This window comes from Megascapheus bottae, chromosome 17 (assembly GCF_031878675.1).
Source record: "Megascapheus bottae isolate mThoBot1 chromosome 17, mThoBot2.hap1, whole genome shotgun sequence".
NCBI classification, from domain to species: Eukaryota; Metazoa; Chordata; class Mammalia; order Rodentia; family Geomyidae; genus Megascapheus; species Megascapheus bottae.
The window spans coordinates 50,821,167-50,843,225 of record NC_143525.1 but is presented as its reverse complement, the minus strand read 5'-3'; the positions used below and the strand labels follow the sequence as shown (position 1 = coordinate 50,843,225).

General features: G+C 58.4%; 2 protein-coding genes across 4 annotated transcripts; both read right to left on the bottom strand.

The window, feature by feature from the left end:
* Nucleotides 1-2,027: 2,027 nt before the first annotated feature.
* Nucleotides 2,028-5,096, bottom strand: Mrpl12 (mitochondrial ribosomal protein L12). Its single transcript, XM_090351778.1, has 5 exons — nt 4,984-5,096; nt 3,970-4,156; nt 3,385-3,462; nt 2,527-2,664; nt 2,028-2,381 (listed from the first exon to the last, which is right to left on the bottom strand). Exons 1-5 carry the CDS (start codon nt 5,055-5,057, stop codon nt 2,265-2,267), a joined length of 594 nt encoding a protein of 197 aa, XP_090207904.1. The 5' UTR covers nt 5,058-5,096; the 3' UTR covers nt 2,028-2,264.
* A 958-nt stretch (nt 5,097-6,054) lies between these two features.
* Hgs (hepatocyte growth factor-regulated tyrosine kinase substrate) lies at nt 6,055-21,948 on the bottom strand. 3 transcript variants are annotated; one of them, XM_090351365.1, is made up of 22 exons: nt 21,817-21,948; nt 19,544-19,628; nt 19,213-19,288; nt 18,733-18,825; nt 17,276-17,399; nt 16,605-16,657; nt 16,098-16,166; nt 15,326-15,450; nt 13,329-13,407; nt 13,161-13,259; nt 12,974-13,069; nt 11,866-11,904; nt 11,648-11,791; nt 11,517-11,570; nt 10,867-11,080; nt 10,552-10,724; nt 10,340-10,480; nt 10,089-10,263; nt 7,385-7,500; nt 7,192-7,311; nt 6,970-7,056; nt 6,055-6,661 (listed from the first exon to the last, which is right to left on the bottom strand). In XM_090351365.1, exons 1-22 carry the CDS (start codon nt 21,851-21,853, stop codon nt 6,551-6,553), a joined length of 2,310 nt encoding a protein of 769 aa, XP_090207491.1. In that variant the 5' UTR covers nt 21,854-21,948; the 3' UTR covers nt 6,055-6,550. The 3 variants fall into 3 exon arrangements, with proteins under 3 accessions (XP_090207491.1, XP_090207492.1, XP_090207493.1); XM_090351366.1 differs by having other exon boundaries at nt 10,867-11,077; nt 21,817-21,947; XM_090351367.1 differs by lacking the exons at nt 18,733-18,825; nt 19,213-19,288; nt 19,544-19,628; nt 21,817-21,948 and adding an exon at nt 17,741-17,890.
* Nucleotides 21,949-22,059: the final 111 nt, after the last annotated feature.

Below are 22,059 nucleotides of genomic sequence, written 5' to 3'. Positions count from 1 at the left end.
TGAGGAAGCTGAGTCAGACTGGAGAGAGTTCAAAGCCAACCTCAATGTGGTAATACAGGTGCGGGCAGCTGGCCAGGGAAGAAATGTCAAGCCCTTGAGACTCTTTCCAAGCCAGAAGGGCCAAGTGCTGGAGTGAGCCTCACGCCGGTAACCCTAGCTACCCAGGAGGCTGAGGTCTGAAGCCAGCCCGCACAGGAAAGGCTGTGAAACTGTCTGGGCTGGCTTTGAACCCCAGCCTCCCCTCCTGAGCAGTTGAGGTTATGGGCAGAAGCCATGGATGCTCAACTCCGTGAGACTCTTAACCACCAGAAAAGTGGGAGTGGTGCTGTGGCTTTAAGCACTAGAGTGCTAGCCTTGAGTGTAAAACCTCAAGGACAGTGTCCAAGCCCTGGATGTGGTGCTACACCTGTCATTCTAACTACTCAGGAGGCTGAGATCTGAGGATCTCGGTTCAAAGCCAGACCAGGAACTGAAGTCCACGAGACTCTTACCTACAATTAACCTCCAGAAAGCCAGAAGTGGGGCTGTGGCTCAAGGGCAAGGGTGGCAGCCCTGAAGAGCTCAGGACCAACACCCAGGCCCACATTTCAAGACCCACAACCAACCGGCCTTGCACCAAAAAAGCTGAATGAGAGCACAACGAGTGTGGAAGCCTTAGTAGTGGTACACATGCCCACACAGCCCCAGAGGGAAGCCTGGACAGCTGGGTAAGACCCCTGACTCCGTAAGGCCCATGTGCACGGCACTCCGCAGCTCCTGCGGTTCCTGCAGCGTGGGTGGGCGTGGGCAAAGCCATGGGCTTTATCCTAGGCCACTCTTGACTGGCCTAATGACCTAGGATCTCCTTCACAGGTGACGGGGCCACCCCAGGTCCGCCTGGCTTTAACAAGCCACTTGAAGGATCAGCAGACAGGCACCTCCAGGGGTTCAGACCACCCTCTGCCAACACTGGTTCCAGCAAGCCCATGCGAAGGCCCTTCAGGGGTCACTTGCAGCCCACCGCAGGACGAGGGCCTCCAGGCGCTTTTCACCAGGGTGTTGCTTCCCGTCCACACTGGCGGTGCCAGATCCTAAACCTCAGGTTTCACCCGGGTGTGAGGGTGCCCGCCCAGGCCCTAGCTCCCAGCCCCCATGGCCTTTTTGCCTGGCCCCAGGTGCCTGCCAAGTAGGCTGACGTCACGGTGCTGTGCTGGAAGGGGCCCAGATTGCAGGATTGCCAGATTGCCCTGTTTCATTAGGTCTGCACCGTGCCACGCAGTGCTCCGCCATTGGCCTCCCACTGCCCTTCTCAGTCCCTCGGGCCAGGGGCCTCGAAACGGCCTCCAAGTGTCTGAGAGTGGAGAGAACACCAGTCGATACAGTGACGGGTGGCAGGGCAGGGCAGGCCCTGCACAGACTTATGCCACAGCCAGGTTTGTGGAAGGCACCATGAGCCAGCTGCTGGGTCTCCCAGGTAGCACCCCAGGGAGGTCAGAGGTGTGGCAGCCAAGCCCAGGACCACCACTGCAGCCCCCGGCTCACGCACACAGTGCTCCATGCTCGACTCCCAGACAGCCTCCTCGCTCCTCACGGCCTCAGAAGGACCAGAACACTGAGATGAGCAGAAACGAGCCTCGGGGCTCCAAACCCCAGGCCCTCCTCTGAGGGAGAGTTCTCCTGCACCAACGCCCGGTCCCACCTGCAGCTGAGCATGCCCGATCCCCACACATGCCACAGGTGCCACACGCCCAGTCCTGGGGTCCCCGTGGGCCTCAGAGCACAGTACCCAGGCTGCAGGTGAGGCCTTCCCCCTTCTATCAGAGACCTCATTGCAGTCAGCAGCTCAGCTCCCGTTTGCCTGAGCTGGGCTTGCACTGTGGGCTAAAATGGCCACCACCTAAACAGAACATTCCACACCCACACCCTGGCCCTGTGGCAGCCCTGGGGCCGAGAGGCCAGTCCAGACACCATCAGTAGAGGGACGGAGCATGGGCCACTGGGGAAGGTCCAGGCCACCCCCCACCAGACCGCCACCTTGATCACACCACTCCAAACATCCCGAACCGTGTATTTTCCTCAGCCGCACAAGGCCGTGTCAGCTCAGCAAGTCCCGATCCGCTCTGCGCCCCGGCACAGGCAGGGGCAGCCATCGACCCCGCCTCCCACCCTGAGGGCTCCAGCAGCTCAGCAGCCCAAGGCTTCCTCAGGAGCTCCGTTCTGGGGCGGTGCGGGGGGATGAGGCCTCGTGGGTCCCTTGAACCCAGTCCACAAGTCCTCAGAGGGGGCTACTCCAGCACCACCGTGCCTCCTACAGCCTCCAGAGCTGCCTTGATCTTCTCAGCCTCGGCTTTGGCGACATTAGCTTTGATCTCCTGAGGCAGGGACTCCACCAGTTTCTTAGCCTTCCAGAGATAACAAAACAAAATCAGAACTTAGGGAAGCCCGGCTGCCACAAGCAAGGTTTCCTGGAAAGGCCCAGCCCCAGGGCCTGTCAGCACAGGGCCGCAGGACACAGCCCCAGGGTTCGGGGAGGGGGAAGGGACCCACCTGGACCAGGTTTATGCCCTGTATGTAGTTCTTGATCTCCTTGATCAGTTTCACTTTGTCAACAGGCTTGGCCTCAGTCAGGCGGACGGTAAAATGTGTGCGCTCTTTCTTTGAGGAAAGGACTTCTTCTTCCGCCACCTTGGGGGGCAGAGGAACGCAGTGAGACAATGGGGCAAAGCCACCGTGTTTGCTGTGGGGCTGCCCCATCAGCATGCAGATGAGGGCCAGGCAGATCCCTGGCTTCCAGGAAGCATCTGCTTATTAATGACCAACCAGCTTGTTTTCTTGTGCTGCTGTAGCCTCAGACCTGACTGCTTCACCTAGAAACCTTTCTGTGGCCCCACAGGGAAATGCTGTGACATGAGCCTCGCACTCCTGGTTTCCTGACATGACACCTAATCTCTCACCTTGACAACTGTAACTTAGGGGCTGGGAGTGGGATTGAGAGCGGGCCAGGAGTTTGGTCTAGTGGTAGAGTGCTCGTCCAGTATGCACGCAGTGTGGCTCGGTGGTGGAGCAACTGCCTAGCACCTGTGAAGGCCCAGCTTTGATTCCTCAGTACCAGATAAGTAGGAAGGTGTGGAAGTGGTGCTGTGGCTCGAGTAGTAGAGTGCTATGGTCTTGAGCAGAAGCTCAGGGACAGCGCCCAGGCTCTGAGTTCAAGCCCCAGGACTGGCAAAAAGAAAAAAAATCAACAACCCGTAACTTACAGAGAAGGAAGCACAATACTCAGGTACGGGGGAAATACCACACTGTGCAGTGGTGGTGCCCCCGGTCCTCCGGGCAGGGAGGAGGACTGGAGGGCTGTGAGCCCCGCAGCGGGGCGGGAGTGAGCTGCTGGGGCCTGGATGGGCTCACCTCGGGGGCTGCGGCAGCAGCAACAGGCGCGGGGCCGCCCATCGGCACAACTCCCACGTCCTGGATGTTCAGTGTTTTCTGCAGGAGGAGCGGAGAAGGGGGCGGTCAGGCCTGGCTGGAGCCGGTGTGTGGGCGAGGCCCTCCCCGGTGGACACCGCGTCCAAGCGGACACCCCGTCCAGCGAGAACCCCGTCCAGGCCCACCCCAGCAGCCACCCCATCCAGGTGGACACCCTGTCCAGGCGAGAACCCCGTCCAGGCCCACCCCAGCGGCCACCCCATCCAGGTGGACACCCCATCCAGGCCCACCCCAGCGGCCACCCCGTCCAGGCGGACACCCTGGCCAGGCCCACCCCAGCGGACACCCCATCTAGGCGGGAACCCCGTCCAGGCCCACCCCAGCGGACACCCTGTCCAGGCCGACACCCCGTCCAGGCCCACCCCAGCGGACACCCCGTCCAGGCGGACACCCCGTCCAGGCCCACCTCAGCGGACACCCCGTCCAGGCAGACACCCCGTCCAGGCCCACCCCTGCAGACACCCCGTCCAGGCGGACACCCCGTCCAGGCCCTCCCCGGCGCCGCACCTTCAGGAGCTCGTTGAGGTCGGAGATCTCCAGCAGCGTGAGGCCGGCGATGTCCTGCACCAGCTGCCGGATCTTCGGCGGGTACTCCTTGGGGGCGCTGTCCAGGGGGGCGCCCGCCAGCGCCTCGCCGGGCCGCGGCCCGCTGCGCCCCAGCCGCCGCACGGCGCTCACGCTGGGTACCTGCGACCTGCGCGACCCCCGCCCCGCCCCGACCAGGCGGCTGTCAGCGACGGGGGGTGGGGGTGGGGGGGTGGAGGGGGTGGAGGACAGGGGAGACCAGGGGGACCCGGGGAGACCAGGGAGACCCGGGGGGACCACAGGGACCAGGGGGAGACCACGGGGACCAGGGAGAGACCAGGGGTACCAGGGGGAGACCACGGGGACCAGGGGGAGACCAGGGGTACCAGGGGGAGACCAGGGTGAGACCACGGAGACCAGGGTGAGACCACGGAGACCAGGGGGACCAGGGGGAGACCACGGGGACCAGGGAGAGACCAGGGGTACCAGGGGGAGACCACGGGGACCAGGGGGAGACCAGGGGTACCCGGGGGAGACCAGGGAGACCAGGGTGAGACCACGGAGACCAGGGTGAGACCACGGAGACCAGGGGTACCAGGGGGAGACCACGGGGACCAGGGGGAGACCAGGGGTACCCGGGGGAGACCAGGGAGACCAGGGTGAGACCACGGAGACCAGGGGGACCAGGGGGAGACCACGGGGACCAGGGAGAGACCAGGGGTACCAGGGGGAGACCACGGGGACCAGGGGGAGACCAGGGGTACCCGGGGGAGACCAGGGAGACCAGGGTGAGACCACGGGGACCAGGGGGAGACCACGGAGACCAGGGGGAGACCAGGGGGACCAGGGGGAGACCACGGGGACCAGGGGGAGACCAGGGGGACCAGGGGGACCCGGGGAGACCACGGGGACCCGGGGGAGACACGGCGCCAAGGTCGGCAGCCGCGCGCCCCGCCCGCAGCCGCGGCCGCCCCGACGCCGGGGGCCCCGCCGTACCTGGAGAAGCGGAGAAGCGCGGCCGGAAGGCCGAGGCGCGGCCCCCACGGGCGGCAGGCGGCCGCCGGCAGCATCGCTCCGCGGGCTGGAAGGTCACACGCGGCCCGCGCGGAGGCGACGCTCTAGCCGCGAGCAGACGAGCCGGGCCGGCCGCTCTAGCCGCCAGACCTCCGAGCAGCCGAGAGGAGGAGGAGGAGGAGGAGCGGGAGGAGCAGGAGGAGGAAGGACGCTCTAGCCGCCAGGCTTCCGAGCAGCGGAGAGGAGCCGAGGAGGGAGGCAAGAGCGGAAGGAGCAGGAGGGACACTCTAGCCACCGAGCAGTCGAGGAGGAAGGACGCTCTAGCCGCCAGGCCTCCGAGCAGCCGAGAGGAGCTGCAGCGGGGGGAGGGGGGGGAGGACGCTCTAGCCACCGAGCAGTCGAGGAGGAAGGACGCTCTAGCCGCCAGGCCTCCGAGCAGCCGAGAGGAGCTGCAGCAGGAGGGGGGGGAGGGAGGACGCTCTAGCCACCGAGCAGTCGAGGAGGAAGGACGCTCTAGCCGCCAGGCTTCCGAGCAGCCGAGAGGAGCTGCAGCGGGGGGAGGGGGGGGAGGACGCTCTAGCCACCGAGCAGTCGAGGAGGAAGGACGCTCTAGCCGCCAGGCCTCCGAGCCACGGGGTGGGAGCGGGGCGGGGCGCCGGGTACCACCTGCGTTTCCCCGCCGGCAGAGGCCTCGGCGGAGGCCCCGCTCCTGTGGCTCACGCCTGGAACCCCGAGATCGGGAGGGAGTCGGAGGGAGTCTCGTCCGAGGAGCCAGCGAGAGGCCGGCGCGGGGGCCAGGCTGGAGCCCCGGGGCGCGGGAGCCGCCGTCGGGGCTCTACGGTCCCGCGGCGAGACCCTCCTGGGACGGCCGCCTCGCGGGAAGCGCAGAGCCCTCCGCCCAGTGACCCCACCCCGCCTCGCCCCGGGGCGCAGGGACGGCTTGAAAGCGGGCCCTGCCAACCCCCCCTCCCTGGAGGCCCTGGGCTTGAACCCGGGTCTTCCTGCGCGTTAGACGAGTGCTGCTCCAGGAAACCACACTCCCAGCCCCACTCACACGTTTTGAAACACGTTTTATTATCACTGTTTTGCAATGGGGAGGAGACAGCTGAGAAGCAGAGCGGCTGGAGATGGTGGAACCTTCACCGGTGCTGGGCGGGAGTCAGGCCAGGCCCGGACACCACACTCAGCTCACTTTGGATGAAGGTGGGCTGCTCGCACGGGCCTGCACGTCCGCACTCCAGCCCCCTCTGGCAGCTGCCCCCTTACCACGCGACTAGGGGTCTGGAAGGTCCTTGTCCTTCCCTCCCCTCCCGGAGGGCAAGCTCTGGGGGAAAGTGAGAAACCAATCAGGACTAAAGCAGGGTGACAGGAGCCAGCAGACCAGGTTAGAGGATGGAGGGCTGGGGAGGGGCCCAGGCCCTGCTCTCAGAAGGGACACTACAGGGCACAGAGGGAAGAGGGAAGGCAGAACAAAACATCTAGTTAGACACAAAGGCGGTTTCCAATGAACCATAGTGTTACTCTGGGCGGTGCGTTCAGGGCCCCAGGATCAGTCGAATGAGATGAGCTGGGCTTCGCTGCCCTGGGCTGGTGGTCCCTGCAAGGGTGGCTGCTGGGTCACAGCAGGCTGCTGCTGAGGCGGGCCGCCAGAGGGCGCGATCTGCAGGAGAAGAGCCACAGTGACAGCCTTCCTTTTCCACAAAAACTACAAAAGCTCCATTCCAGCCCAGCTCCCAGCGGTCCCTGGTCCAGTCAGACTCAGCTTAGCCCCTGGCTAAAATGCAAATTTCTCTAACTACATCGGCGTCCTACATGTAACTGAAGAGGTCTTGCAAATCTGTCCCCTGTAAGCTGGTAAACGGGAAGGCCAGCAGGGATCAGCCCCCAGCCCCGTCATACTCTTCCTCCTCCCCATCTCCCCCCAAGGAAGCCAACTGTCAGGGAGGGGAACGGACTGGAGCATCTCACCTGCTGGTACATGGGCTGCTGCCCCGCCATGTAGGGCTGCTGGGGTGGCAGAGACGCATCCTGGCCGGGGAGGGTTGTCATGAGATTCTGTGGACAGGAAAACAGCGACACTAACAGTTACCTCCATAACCAGACAGGAGTCTTCTGGCTTAACAAAACCACGTACCCAACGGCAGGGACTCCAGGAGGGGCAGGTGAGGGCGGGCAGCGGGGCCTTCTCACCTGCATGCTGTACGGCTGGTAGCTCATGGACACGGACTGATTCCCCATGTAGCCCATGCTGCTGGACTGTGGAGGCTGAGAGATGGCTGGGAGGCTCTGAGGGGCCTGGGCGGCCACGTTCTGTGGAAGGAGATCCACAATGTAGAGATGGGGCTGGGGGGGGCGGGTGAAGGGGCCTGGGCAGCACACACACCTGGTAGCCTGGGGTGGGAGTGGGCTGGTAGGAGGAGTACGCTGGGCTGGCAGTGGGCCCGGCCTGCGTCCCCGGAGCCCCTGCTGGGTACACGTAGGCACTCACCATGCTGGGATCTGGGACAAAGGAAAGGCATGTGAGCGGGCTCAGCATACAGAATGGAGGTGGGATGGCAGGGTTTCTGAGGTGTTCCTTGTGACTTCTGGAACCAAGGTCATGTTTCACATTCTCAATGAAGCAAAATAATGGCTCACGCCTGCAATTCTAGTTACTCAGGAGGCTGAGGTCAGAGGATCAAAGTTCAAAGCCAGCCCAGGCAGAAGTCAGTGACAAGAAATTCTTCTCTCCAAATACAACAAATAAGGTGGAAGTGGAGATGTGGCTCAAGTAGTAGAGCACAAACCTTCAGCACTTAAAAGCTCAAGGACAACTGTCAAGCCCTGAGTTCAAATCCTAGGACTGGCATAAAATAAAACCACATGATATGATAAGGTACACTGAAAAATGGGGTGAACTCAGAACCAAGATGCCAAGTGCATTTGAATCCAGAGGACTTCATCCTGAAGGGATCAAGGACAGCCAACTCAAGACTTCTTGAACTCAGCTTGGGCCCTGTCCCTAAGCTCTACAGCTTAAGGCTACCATCTTCCCCTTGAGCCAAGCCCCACTTCCTGTTTTCTAGAGTCTCAGGTCCTTTTGTGCCTGGGCTGGCTTGAACAACTTGACTCTCAGCTTCCTGAGTAGCTAGGGTTACAGGCCTGAGCCAAGGCACCTGGCAACTCTAGTTTAGATTTCTGTGCCCAGGAGCAGGGCTCTACATGGCCTGAGGCCACAGACAATAGGAATGAAACACAGACTTATATCTACCTGGGGGTCACTTTCCCCACCCTGGCTGGGTTAGTGGTAGTCCTCAGAGGCAAGTAGACAAAGCTGGGCCCCTGGCTCACACCTGTAATCCTACTCAGGACGCCGAGATCAGGCACTACAAAATGAGACTTATCTCCAATTAACCACCAGAAAATGGGATGTGGCCCTGTGGCTCAAGAGGAGGTAGGGGAGTAGCCTTGAGCTGAAGAGCTCAGCGCCAGTGACCAGGCCCAGAGTTCAAGTCCCACGGCCAACAATAAAGAGAAAGTAGACAGTAAGGACAGTAGGGAAAGCAACTCTGTATTGTAGACAGCAGAGCTCCTGGAGTTAAACACACACAGACTTGTGTTGATAGCACCTAGAAACTGAGCACCAAGGCCTGGGAAGCTGCTTTGTTCTGGCTTTGCTTTGGGATTTAAACTTTGGGACCAACTTGCTGAGATCTTTTTTGTTTTTGTTTTTTTGTTGGTCCTGGGGCCTGAGCACTGTCCCTGAGCTCTTCAAGCTCAAGGTTACCACCCTATCCCTGGGCCTGGGTATTATCTCTGAGCTCTTCAAGGCTACCACCTTACCCTGGAGCCAAGCCCTACTTCCCATTTTCTAGAGGTAAATTAGAGATAAGAGTCTCAGTTTTCTAGATGTTAATTGGAGATAAGAGTCTCAGGTCCTTTTGTGCCTGGGCTGGCTTTGAACCTTGATCCTCAGATCTCAGCCTCCTGAGGAGCTGGGATGACAGGCGTGAGCCACTGAGCCCACTAATACCTTTAAGTTCCACAAATATTTTATAGTAAGATTAAAGTTGAGAGAAACATTTTGTGATTTTCATGTAAGTGGGAGATACAGATTGAAGCTGGCTTTTTCTTTAAATAGCACATTGTGTTTTATAGCTGGGGACTGAACCCCCGGCCTTGAACATGCTAGATTACTTGAGCCATATCCCTCGCTGTAGGCTCTTTTCTGTGCTGGTACAGGGGTTTGAATTCAGAGCCTCTTGCTCTGGCTGAGCTTGCTGGGTGCTTGGCTTTTGTATTGTGTGTTTATGTGTATGACAGTCCTGGGGCTTGAACTCAGTCAGGGCCTGGGCACTATCCCTGAGCTCCTTTGTTCAAAGCTAGCATTCTACGACTTTGAGCCACCGTGTCACAATTTCTGGTGGTTATTGGAGAGAAGAGTCTCATACAATTCCCTGCCTTGGCTGGATTCAAACCAAGATCTTCAGATCTCAGCCCCCTGAACAGTTAGGATTATAGGTGTGAGTCATCAGTGCCTGGCTGTATCTTATGGCTTTTTCACTGAAGGCTAGAGCTACCACCTGAGCCATGGCTCTACTTTTTTTTTTTTTTTGCCCAGCTGGCTTCCCAAAATGATCTTCACAGCTCAGCCTCCTGAATAGCTAGGGTTACCAGTGTAGGGTTACCAGTATGCACCACACACATCTAGCTCTTTAGTTTTCCTTTTTCCTTTACTGGTAGCAGCCTGTGCAGATCCACAGAAGAGAAGAAAAAGCAACTGAGAAATATTCACATTAGGGAATCTAGAAAATTCTTCTGTCGCATATTTGTGACAGTCTTTTTGCCAGTCCTAGGGACTGAACTAAGGGCCTGAGCACTGTCCTTGGGCTTTCTCAAGGCTACCACTCTTCCATTTGAGCCACAGCACCACTTCTGGCTTTTTCTATGTAACATGGCACCAAGGAACTGAACTCGGGTCTTCGTGCCCTAGGCCAAACTCCTGGCCCCCATAGTTATGACTTTCTATAAACTAAAACCAAGAGAAGCAGCTGTGGTGTGGGACCACCCTGGCAGGCAATGATCCTGACGCCCCGGCAGGACTTTACCAGTTGTGCTGCTGGGCATGCTGGAGTAGGGGCCGGCAGCCGGTGCTGCGGGGTTCACGTAGACACCGTGCATGGGGGAGCCCTCTACTGAGCTTGCTGGGCTGAAGGCACCAGGGAAGCTGGTTGGACCCGAGGGCTGGAAGATCACAGCCCCAGTTGTAGGCATGGCCTGGAGCTGAGGACAAAAGAAGAGATGGCAGTGAGTGGGATCTATGGCTCAGGAGGGGCAGGGCGGGGAGGACAGCACTTGCCTGGGCATAGGGCAAGGGGAAGGCAGGCATCTGAGCACGCATTTGGACCGTTTGCTTCTGCTGCTCTAGGCGCATCTGCCGCTCCTTCTCCTGCTCCTGCAGACGCTGGATGGCCAGCTGCCTCTGCACCTCCAGATACTCCTGCAGGGGACAGGAGCTGGTCAGACCAGCCCGGACTTCCCCTCCACCCCTGGGCTGGCTGGCTGGTGTACCTGCTTCTTCTGCCGCATGATCTCCAGCTTCTGGGCCAGCTGGATCTGGCGCTGACGCTCAGCCTCCTCCGCGGCACGACGCAGCTTCTCCCGGTGCTCCTCACGCAGGGCACTCAGCGCGCCCCTGGCATCGCGGATCTGTGCCAGCTTGTCCTGCAGCCCCTCATAGTACACTGCGGAGAGGAGGCAGGGCAGCTCAGAAGACACCAGCACGGGCAGGAGACGCAGAGGGGGCAGGGAAGGTGGGACCTCAGTGAGGGAGCCATATCCTCAGGGGACAAGAGTCACAGCTGCCTCTGGGCACCTGGCACCTACGCCTGCGCTCGTCCAGCTGGTTGAGCAGCTCCAGCAGCTGCGGGTGCATGCTGTTGATGGACTGGAAGAGCGAGAGCACGGCCGAGTCGTTGGTGATGCTGCGGCCCCGCATGTGGTTGCTCTTCATGCGGTTGACGAAGGTGGTCACAGCGTTCTGCAGCGCCTTCAGGAACTGCTCGTGGCTCTCCTCCGACTCCCCATTCTGGTACTGCTGCTGGGACACGCGGGAACACGGAGCTCGTCACACCCCAGGCTTGGCCAGCCTCCTTGGGCCGGCAGCGGCAGCAGCAGGCTGACTGGAGGCCAGAGGCGCCCACAGTGCTGAGGGCCTGCAGGGGACCCCTGGAGGCAGGCGGTTTACACGGGAAATAACAGGCCCCCGAGGCCAGGTTCCTGTCTATCAGCACCACGCCAGTTAGGGCAGCACTGAACACAGCCCCTGCCCTGGCGTCCCAGACCTGATCTGACTAGTGGGGCTGAATGGAGACTCAGCCAGGTGACCTGGGCTGCTCTAGAATGGGCTGGCTCCGTGGACCATGGCGCAATGCAGACGATGCCCGTCAGGAGAAGCCCTGTACACACAGCAGGGCCAGGGTGGTCATGATCCCCCCGCGCCCCCCCCCCCCCCCGTGAGGGGAGTCACAACCTACCTCAGTGAAGGGGCCGCGGGAGGATGGCAGGGAGTCTGCTTCTGGGAGGGGAGCCTGTAAGAGAGCAGTGGTGAGAGGGCTCCGGCTCGCTCTCTAAGGTCCAGGCCCAAGAATACACAATGACGTCTCACCTCCACCATACTAGCAGGGGCTACATGTCCCTCCCCAGGCTGGGTAGCCGGGTCCGTCAGGGGCACGGGCGCAGATGGCGTCGGGCTCTTCCGAGCCTCTTCCTGCTTCTTCTCCCAGTAGTTCCGGTTGAGGTATCGTGCAAGCTGCGCAGCATCAAGTGAGGGTCACTGTGTGTGCCAGGAGCAGGACTAGATAGCACCCACACCAGGGCCCTTACCTCAGGGTCCATGTCCTCAGCCAGGGGTGCCGATGAGTTCTGGGGACACAAAGAAAGGTTGAGGGATCATGGGCTAAGGGAGCTATGATGTGGCAGGGACCCAAATGGCACCAGACAGCCATGGCATAGCTGTGCCCGGGCACCTGACAGCCTCACTGCACAGGCAGCAGACGGACCATTCTCCATCTCTTAACACAACCTCAAGACATTGGGTCAGGAAGCTGCTGCACATGGCAGCTTGGTCCAGGGCAGCACCGGACCGCTCTCTTGAATTTCTAGGACAGGCACTGGGACGTTTCTCTGGCACATTCCTGGTGGGGCCTTCCTGACACCAGGGAAGGACATTCCTCACAGTGGAGTGCCAGTTGTAAAGCCTACAGAGTTTGCAGATGACCTCCTGAATCTGTCCCCCATACTGACAGAGTGTGGAAGGTGGGATATGTTCCCAAGACGGCCAGTCCTTTAATGTCCAAGGGAGCATTAGCTCAGGCCTGGCATCCTAGCTACTCAGGAAGCTGAGATTGGAGGAGCGCCATTCAAAGCCAGCCTGGGCAGGAAAGTCCGTGAGACACTCAACTCCAGTTAACCCCCAGAAAACCAGAAGTGGCACTATGGCTCAAAGTGCCTTCAGCCTTGAGTTGAAGGACTCAGGGACAGTGCCCAGGCCCAGAGTTGAAGTCCCATGACTGACAATCAATGCCCCGGTATGCAAGGAAGTGTGGAAGAGAGGAAGACAACTTTGGGGAGCTGGCACTCCTAGGGTGCTCAGAGGGAGATAAAGTTGTATCTCCTATCTGACCAATAGAAAGAACCCAGAAGCCAGGTGCAGTGGTTCACGCCTATAACCCGAATTACTCAGAAGGCTGCGATCTGAGGCTCAAGGTTCAAAGACAGCCCAGACGCAAAGGACCTGAGACTCATCTCCAATTAACCTCTAGAAAACAGGGGAAGCAGGGTTTGGCTCAAGGGTAGGGTGGTAGCCTTGAGATAAAGAGCTCAGGGACAGCGCTCAGGCCAAGTTCAAGCCCCATGACCCACAAAAAAAAAAGAAAAAGAAAAAGAAAAAAAAAAAGTGCCCTGCCTGCCTGGCCAAGCCTGGCACACTTACCACAGGGGAAGAGTACAAGCTGCTGGCCGGGGGCGCTGACGACGCCAGGGGCACAGGATCCGCCTTGGGATGTGCCGTGTATGTTGACTTCTGTCTCTGAAGCAGAACCAGGGGTCACGTGGGGATCGTGTGGCCCAGACCTGTTCCCACTATCTCCAAGGAGACCCTGCAAGGGTGTACAGCTCACCAGCCTCTCCTTTTCTTCGGCCTCTGACTGTGACAGGGCCAGGGCCAGCTGCAGTTCCTCCTCTTCCTGCAGGGCCGTCTCATCCCGCTTGGGAGGCAGCTAAGGACAGAGAGGGTGCATCAGGACAGCCCTAGAGAGGGGGTATTCTTGGGACTGCAGGGGCCATACCTGGGACTGCTGTGACAGGGGGCTGGTCAGGTACTCTGGAGGCAGCTCTGTGGTCGAGGCAGCCTTCCCTTCTGCTTTCCTAGGGGCAAGAGGAATGTTACAGGGGACTGCATGCTCATGTGAATCCTGCCAGCTGCCCAGGGTCTCTCTGGTAGGATCTGTAGTGCACTAATGGTGGTCACACAGGAACAAGTGACCATAGGAACAAGTGACCAAGGGGCTACCCTAGGAAACAGCAGTGGGGCCTGGAGTGCCAAGCCACCTGCCATGCCAGTGGGTTGCTTAGCCTACGTCATAGTCCATTTTCTTGGATCAAAGGAGTTCAAGGTTTAACTTTTATGGTTATGGAAACAGATCAGGGCTTTCTAGATTTCTTTTGCCAGGGCTTGAACTCTGGTGGTTAATTGGAGATAAGAGTCTCATAAGCTAGTTGGGCACAGTGGCACATGCCTGTAATCCTAGCAACTCAGGAGGCTGAGATCTGAGGATCACGGTTCAAAGCCAGCCCAAGCACTAAAGTCCCTGAGATTGTTATCTCCGATTAATACTAGAAAACAGGAAGTGAGACTGTGGTTCTGGGGGTAAGGCGGGACCCTGGAGCTGAAGGTCAGCACCCAGGCCCAAAGTTCAAGCCCCACGACCATTCCCCCTCCCCCCCCAAAAAAAAAAGTCTCATAAGCTTTCCTGCCCAGGCTGGTTTTGAACCACGATCCTCAGATCTCAGGGTAGGTAGGATTATAGGCATGAGCCACCAGTAGTGCCCAGCTCCCCAGCTCTTTTCTAGCAGAAAATAGGTAAAAACATGTGTCACAGAGGAGAAAGGAGAGGAAGAAAAGCGGGACAGCACTCAGGAGAAGAGTCACCCTCACATCCAGTGTCATGAGCACCATGAGGAGGAAACGGGCAGGTGCACAGCCACAGGACGGCCCCCGGCCTGGGCTCAGGTGGGACCCCACACACCACGAGGAAAGGAGCTGCTCCCCAGGAAGCAGCCTCCAAGGGTCATGGCACCTTTCTCTTGGAGCTCCTGCCAGAACACTGAGCTTGAGCCTAAGCACCAAGTCTCTTGGACATGAGTCTGCTCCTGAGGTGTCTACGTTCCGACAACAGAGGCAGCCAGGAGGAGGGAAGGCAGAGCAGTGTGCCACGTGACCTGACAGACCCTAGTAGAGAGCTGTGTAAGCACTTCCAGGGGCAAAGCAAAGCTGCATCCCCTCCTAATGCAGCCGGAAGTCACACGTCCTTGGTGCTGCTGATAGCCTGGCCTCCTTGGGAAACTTGCCAGTAGTGTTCAGGCATAAAGGACCAAAGAGCCCTCACTTAAATAGTGAAAGTAAAATAGCAGCCAGCAGCTAGGGCTCCTGCCTGTAACCTAGTACTCAGGAGGCCGAGATCGAGGGTGATCGTTTGAAGCCAGCCTGCGGAAGGAGTCCCTGAGACTCTTCCATTAGCTACAAAAAGCCACAAGCAGAACGGTAACGAGTGATAGACTGCTAATCTTTTTGTTTGTTTGTTTTTGCCAGTCCTGGGCTTGAGCTCAGGACCTGAGCACTGTCCCTGGACTTTCTCAAGGCTAGAGCTCTACCACTTGAGCCTCAGCACCACTTCCTGCTTTTTCTAAGTATGTGGTACCGAGGAATCAAACACGGGTCTTCGTGCATGCTAGGCAAGCACTCTACCACTAGGCCACACTCCCAGCTCCTAGAGTGCTAATCTTACACAACAAAGTGAAGCAACAGCACCTAGGCCCAGGGAGAGCTAAATACAAAAAAAACCCAAAAAACAAAAAACAAAAAAAAGCTGAGTGAGAATGCAAGGCCCTGAATTCAAGCTCCAATGCTGGCACAAACAAGTAGGCAGAGATGAAATATACATGACTATGACTATGGGCACATGCCTGGGCATTAGGAGGGGAAGGGAAGGGCCTGTGACAGGACACAGTGCCCACACCTGAGGGTGCCGCGGGAGGGGTCCGGGAGCTGAGCTGGGGGACTCACTTGTTGAGCTGCTCGTAGCAGGGCTCGCAGACGCGTACCTCCTTCTCGATGCCAAACCTGGGGATGGTGGAGTACTTGGAGGAGCACTTGCCACAGAAGATCTGCCCACAGGCCCGGCAGTGGTGCTGCGAGATAGGGCAGAGTGGACCTGGTCAGGGACCAGGGCTATTCTGATACCCACCTGCCAGAACTGCCCTAGACATGCCGAGGCTGGGAGCACGCTGACATCATGACAAACAGAATAAAAGCCATCTAGACACATTTCTAGGTACTCAACTTCAGTTACCATTTTGGGGAAAGGGAATAAAATAGAATAGAAATAGAACAGAAATGTGTTGATTCTACCAATGACAAGAGCTTTTCGGTGTGCAGCAGGTCCTGTGAGCCTGCTCAGGCCCCAGTAATTTCCCAGCATTCCCTATAAATAAAGCCACAGGCCCTTCAGTGGTACAGGACAGTAGCTCTGGGGTCAGAGTCCCGACTAGCTAAGTCTCCTGAAGAAATGGTGACCCATTAGAGCAGCCCTGAGTAGGTTCTCAGATCCCCAGAGTGCAGCTGGGCCTGTGCAAGGCAGGGATCCCAGACTTTAGCTGAGAGTACTCATTTCCACCAAATCCTGGTGCTCCCTCTCCATGCGCACACAGCTCCAAGAGGGATTTGCTTCCAGACCCACTGACGGCAGGAGAAAGCTCCATATCACACTGACAGTCAGCAGCCTCCGTGGTGGCCTCAGGGGTCCCGTGAGTGAAGACCCCAGGTGCTTGGCACTCACCTTTCGGGTCACCACCCCAAACTGCACTCTGCACCGGTGGCATTCCTCAGCGTCCACCCAGTCGGGAGCCTGGAGGGGGAGGAGGGCAGCAGACTCAGGACTACAGCCCTTCACCCCACAGCGCCCAGTGGCAGCAGAGAAGAGAGTCTGAGAAGAGCCCAAGGGCTAGAGCGGCATGGCCAGGCCTGCCCCACACAGGCTCAAACTGCTCAGCCCAATGTTTAGAGGAAAGAGTCCCACCGACGTTGACATGTGCCACAGCTTTAGGAACGAGGAAGCATACCTATCTGCATACTTATTTGAGAACTGTGTAGCCTTCGTCTATGTTTTTGTACATGTTTGGAGCCCAGTAGCCATATTGAAGGCCAGCACACACACGATGGAAGACGGAGATCTCAACCTCAGTCAGAACAGAGTGGTCCCAGTCTCTTCTTCAGCCCACCAGCCCCCAAGCAGTCCCACTCCCATCGCCCCCACACGCCCCGTTATGATCGCCAAGGCACTCACTCTCTCAGCAGCAAACATAGCGTCGCTTTCCTTGAACTCTGGAAAAACATGTCCTAGGTAGAGAGAAGGCTGTGATTGCCATGGGTCCACCCAGGCAAGCTGCTGCTCATCCCTGAAAGCTGTCCCCTGGCAGACATACCAATGACACTGGGCTCTAGGCACACAATATCCTGAGCCCCTGTCCGGCTCTTAAACTGGCTCCAAAGCTACTGTAGCAGCCGAGGAAGATACAAGGGCTCTGAGGGGAGACTCAATTACCATGGCCGAGCTCTACTCTGGGTGTGTGCTGCTTCTCTGACCCTCCACGTGGCACAGTCAGTGTGCTGGGGGCACAGGACCTCTGAACCACAGAGTTTCATGTTTCCCTCTTACGTTAGGTCCTGGAACCCAGGGGGCTTCTCAACAGGGCTTCATGTTCCCAGGGCCAGAATGCTCTCTAAATGAAGTTTTACTATATGCTGTCTTTGGTCACCACCAGTCCCTGACCCACAGAAGGAGGTTCCCAAAGAAGGAACTTTTCCCTCGCTCCCATCACCAGTCACTCAACGGGGACTGGCCTACCCTCCCTTGCCCCTTGTCACTGGGCCTATTTGGTTCAAAGCCACTCAGGAAGGCAGCCTTGCAGCTGATGTTAGCTATGTTAGAAGGACTCATCCCTGACTCCAACTCACCCTCCACCTTCATGATCTGGTAAGTGTCCTGGACCACCTTGTACTTGGGCTCGTTGCGGAAGGCATGTGCCCAGGCCTGGATCAGGTACAGGATCTTGTTGCGGACATTGGCTTCCACTTGCCTCTGTGGGGCAGGAAGAAGTAAGGAGGGCCTCAGGAGGCAGGAGGTGTCAGAGGTCTCAAGGCCCTGTGCAGACTGGGCTGGCACAGAGGCCAGCAAGCGTGGGGTACCAATCTGTCCCCAGCTCCTCTGCACACACCCTCACATGTCTACACTTGCTCAGGACGACCCTGACTCTTCTCTACAGACAGTAGACTCCAAGAGTCAAACTGTCCCAGCTATATGTCCCTTTATACCTTTCTCACTGGCACAGCATCCTCCTATATCCCCACCCATCACGGAACGGCAGGCACCACTAGCCTCCAACAGTCAGAGCCCATCAGACCTGGTCCATGAACCATCACCTCAAGCCAGGGACAGCTGCGGTGGAGCCTACGGCTCTTTGGCTCACAGTCCAGAGGTGCCAGGTAAATAGCCATTCCAGACGCTTCTCCACACGGGGGGAAGCTCTGAGCCACTGTGCCCACCAGGTGAGTGCACAACCTGGCCTGGAGTCTGGCCACTCCTGGCCCTTGGTGCTGACGGGACACGTGGGGGGGGGGGGAGGTGGCGTGTCGGGTTGGGGGAGCTGTTCTGAAAAGCTGCAGCAACAGTGATCACGCTGCCTCCCCCAGGAACAGCGGTCACACTCAGTCCACCAGCACCCTGCCTCCCCCAGGAACACGTGGCCCAGAGCACCAGCACCAACAGAAGGCAGTATACTGTGCAAGAGCAGGGGCAGTGTGCCACTCCCCCACCCTGCCTCCAGCCAGGATGATATGGGGGAATGGCCAAGGTTCTGAAGAGGCCAGGCTCCAGGTCGTACTGGAGAGGGAGCAGCCTCACCTTGGTGGGGATTCCCTTTTTATTTCAAACCCCTGCCATACCACCCCTGCCTGCATCACCACCCACATCACAATCCCTGCCAGTGGCCGCAGGGACCGTCTCCAGGTGATCAAGAGCGCTCTCCCCAGCTGGGGAGGAGTGGAGGACCCTCTTTCCCTGGGACAGCTCCTTGCTCTGCCATCTGCCTCTTCCGTGCCCTGGGGATGTGCCTGCTACTCAAGCCTCCTGCTAACGTGGCAGCTGTGACCAACCCGTATGCCCACCTCAAGACCCTGCTCCTATTCCCGCCATTTGGAACCACAGTCCCCAAAAAGCAGCTCTTTCCAGGCCCAGATCCTCCCTCTGTGCTGCCTCTGTGACTCCAGCACTGCAGCAGGCTGAGCCCGAGTTCACAGCTCCCACATTCACCCTCCACTAGGCCCAGTGCCCTTTTCCAATGTGGGTGCTCAAGAGCGCCCCAGAAATAAAGGGGACGATATCTGCCACCGGCCAGCCCCCAGCTCTGACACACCTTGAGCAGCTCCTTCAGCTCCTCCATGGTCTGCTTGTTAGCCACCTCATCATGCACTGTCTGGCCACAGTTCTTCACCACAGACTCCATGACCTGCAGACCCCAAGGGAGGAAAGGGCTGGGCCAGTAGAGAGACAGGCCTGCCAGGCTCTGCGGGCCATACAGCTTCTTGTTGGAAATGGCAAGTGGGGGCTTTGGGGGAAGGTGTGTCTCCTATCACATCCCCTCTGTGGTCATGGCCGTGGCCAAGCACTCAAGCGTTTCATGCAGGGATCAAGCCTGGAGAAGCAGTAGCTTCACTTCTTCCTGTCCCCACAGGGCAGTGGAGCTCAGTGGCACTGCTCACCACTGCACTCAAAGTGGAGGAATTCCACTATTGTCCTCTGCACAGGAATGTGGGACAGGCTGCCTAACTGCGAGTGGACAGTGACCCTCAAGGTAGGAGATCAAAACACACTGAAACAGAACTGAAGCAGTTACCTCTAGGGCGTACAAGGCCACATGTGGATTCTTGTCATTGACTTTCTTCTTGATGGAACTTACGGCATATTTTGCTCTGAAAGAAAAAGAGCAAAGCTAATAGCAGAGAGATAAATGATCTCAGCAAATTAGCTGAGGAACTCCATCTACCATCCTATTAAACAACCGGGTATCTTCAAGTTGTACAAAGAAAGTCCTTTTATCGTTCCAAGATAACAAAACCCCCAGCTCGAGGATTATGTGACTCTGTGCGTGCAGGCCTTGTGCAGTGAGCTGTCTGGGACAAACAGTGAGTACCCAGCACAGTCCATGGCTGCCCCTCCTTACTTACTGCGTGTCCCCCTGACGGATCAGGTCACAGATCTGCAGGATAGACTCCCAGTCCGTCTCCAGGAGAAGCTGGCTTGTGGCTTTGTCTAAGGGAAAGAGATGTCATCACAGGGGCTGACTCTCTAAGCAGCCACCAGAGCTGCAATTCATTCATTCCCCTTTCTTTCCCCCCAGTCCTGGGGCTTGAACTTGAACTCAGGGCCTGGGTACTGTACTGCAGCTTCTTTTTTCTTTCTTTTTTCTGTGGGTCATGGGACTTGAACTCCCCCTGGGCATTGTCCCTGAGCTCTTCAGCTCAAGGTTACCACCCTACCCTTGAGCCAAGCCCCACTTCCAGTTTTTCTATAAATTAATTGGAGATAAGAGTCTCAGGGTCTTTAGTGCCTCACTGGTGTAGAACCTCTGTCTTCAGGTCTCAGCCTCCTCAGCAGCTAGGATTCCAGATTCCAGGTGTGAGCCACCACACCCCAGCCTATGAGCTTCTTTTTGCTCAAGGCTAGCACTCTACCACTTGAGCCACAACAGACACTGTAGCTTTTCCAATTTATGTGGCACTAAAGAACGGAATCAGGGCTTCACGCATTCAGGGCAAGCACTGGACCACTAAGCCACACTCCAGCCCCATTCATTCCGTTTTTAAACACTTGGGCAGAACGGAAGACCATGAAAATGGCCACTGCGGAACAGCCACACCCCTCAAGACCCTGCTCCGACCATACTCATGAACCACTCCAACCTCAAAAATAACAAAAGAATGGCTATCATCCAAATGCTATCATTTGTGAAATCAATCAATTCTCCTGCAAACGAATTAGCTACTACCAGTTCCACCCCGCTCCCAGACAGAGGCCAAGCAGAGGCAGGGCCATTGCCTTAAGTCACAGCTTGCCACACACTTTGAAACATGAGCCTCCGCTACCTCTCAATACTGTCACCTGTCACTCAGAGTCCCTATCAGATGTTCTACCCCTCTGATTAGCTAGCTGTTACGGGGTAAACCCTCAGACACTCAACCAGTCTCCAGACCTCCACTTGAAGCAATATGTGGGGTGAAGGGAACTGACTTCCACGTTCTCCTCTTCTTTCCACACCCATCAACTCTTACAAATAGGCACTAAGCTACTGCTCAACTTTGCATTTTTTTTGGGGGGGGGGGTCCTTGGGCTTGAACTCTGGGCCTGATGGCTGTTCCTGAGCTCTTCAGCTCAAGGTTAATGCTCTACCCCTGGAACCACAGTGCCACTTTCAGTTTTCCAGTGGTTAATTGGAGATAAGAGTCTCAAGGGCTGGCTTTGAATCTTGATCATCAGATCTCAGCCTCTTGAGTAGCTAGGATGACAGGCGTGAGCCACTGGCTTTGCACATTATCCTATCTTTTTTGCTCATCTTAGAGAAGACACAGAAACAACCTGAGGGCTTGTAGCCTCAGTACAGCAAGCCCAAGTACTGATTCAGCTAATTTACAGATCCATTCTTGAAGTGTTGAACCATGCAATAAACTGAAATACTAAGCCTGTGCACCCCTAGAGGAGGAAGGTGTCTCATCCGAGATCCCCTGGAAAACATGTACATTGTGCCAGAAAGGAGCCCAAGATGAGCAAGTGAGAAAGGGTATGGTGCATGCAAATGGAGAGGGGTAAGGTGTCCAGGGTCAAAAAACCAAAGGAAGAGAGGAAGGCGAAGGTGGCCAGAGTAGTGAGAGCAATGGAGAGCTGTCTGAAAGGCGGCCAGGCACTGAAGAGCGAAATCCTGAAAGGGGCCCGGGGCCAGAGATGGGACCGGTGAGGGAGGGCGTGGGCACGGAAGGCAGAACCCGGCCTCAGAAGGTGGCAGGCCGGCGCCGACCAGCGCCGCAGCCCGAACGTGGGCCCAGTCCAAAACCAGGACGGAACGCGGACGCCCCGCCCGCTCTTCCCCGACCTCAGTCTGCAGGGGGCTCGGTGAGGGGCCCCTGGCGGCCCCCACGCCGAGAGTCCAGGCCAGCGTCCCCGGACGAGCCGTCGGGGCTGCCGGGTCCCCGGGAGCGGCGCGGGGCTGGGCCTCGTGACTCAGGACTCGGGCCCGAGCGGCCCGGGACCGTCGGCCGGGGCGGGGGGGGGGGGGGGAGCACGGCCCGGCGCGGGCGCCCGGGGCCCAGCGGCCGGCGCGGCCCGGGAGGCCACACCCGAGGCCCGGGGACGCCGCCGCGCGGCCCGGAGCCGCGGGAGGGCGGCCGGCCCGCTGCCTCGCGAGGCCGAGCGGGCCGGAGCGCGGGCGGGCGAGCGGGCGCGTTACCTAGGAGACGCTCGAAGGTGCCGCTGCCTCGCCCCATGGCGACCCCGGACCGGACCGACGCCGACCAGCTCCCTGGCTCACAGCAGGCGCGCCCCCCGACTTCCGCTTCCGCCTTCTCCCGCGCTCGCTCCCTCTCGCGCTCGCGCTCGCTCACCCTCGCGCGCACGCGCACGCCGCCGCGCCGGCTCCAGAGCCGTAGGGAGGCGTGGCTTCCCTGGGGCGCGCGTCGCCTCGATCGAGCGG

Excerpts from the sequence above, each read along its gene's own strand:
- Mrpl12 (XM_090351778.1), bottom strand. The coding sequence starts at position 5,057 with ATGCTGCCGGCGGCCGCCTGCCGCCCGTGGGGGCCGCGCCTCGGCCTT. Across the intron at positions 4,157-4,983 it reads GCGCTTCTCCGCTTCTCCAG|GTCGCAGGTACCCAGCGTGA; the intron begins GTACGGCGGGGC and ends GGGGTCGCGCAG. Across the intron at positions 2,665-3,384 it reads CTGCTGCCGCAGCCCCCGAG|GTGGCGGAAGAAGAAGTCCT; the intron begins GTGAGCCCATCC and ends CTGCCCCCCAAG.
- Hgs (XM_090351365.1), bottom strand. The coding sequence starts at position 21,853 with ATGGGGCGAGGCAGCGGCACCTTCGAGCGTCTCCTAG. Across the intron at positions 11,905-12,973 it reads GCTTGTACTCTTCCCCTGTG|AACTCATCGGCACCCCTGGC; the intron begins GTAAGTGTGCCA and ends TTGTGTCCCCAG. Across the intron at positions 11,571-11,647 it reads CCCCTGCTAGTATGGTGGAG|GCTCCCCTCCCAGAAGCAGA; the intron begins GTGAGACGTCAT and ends GCTCTCTTACAG.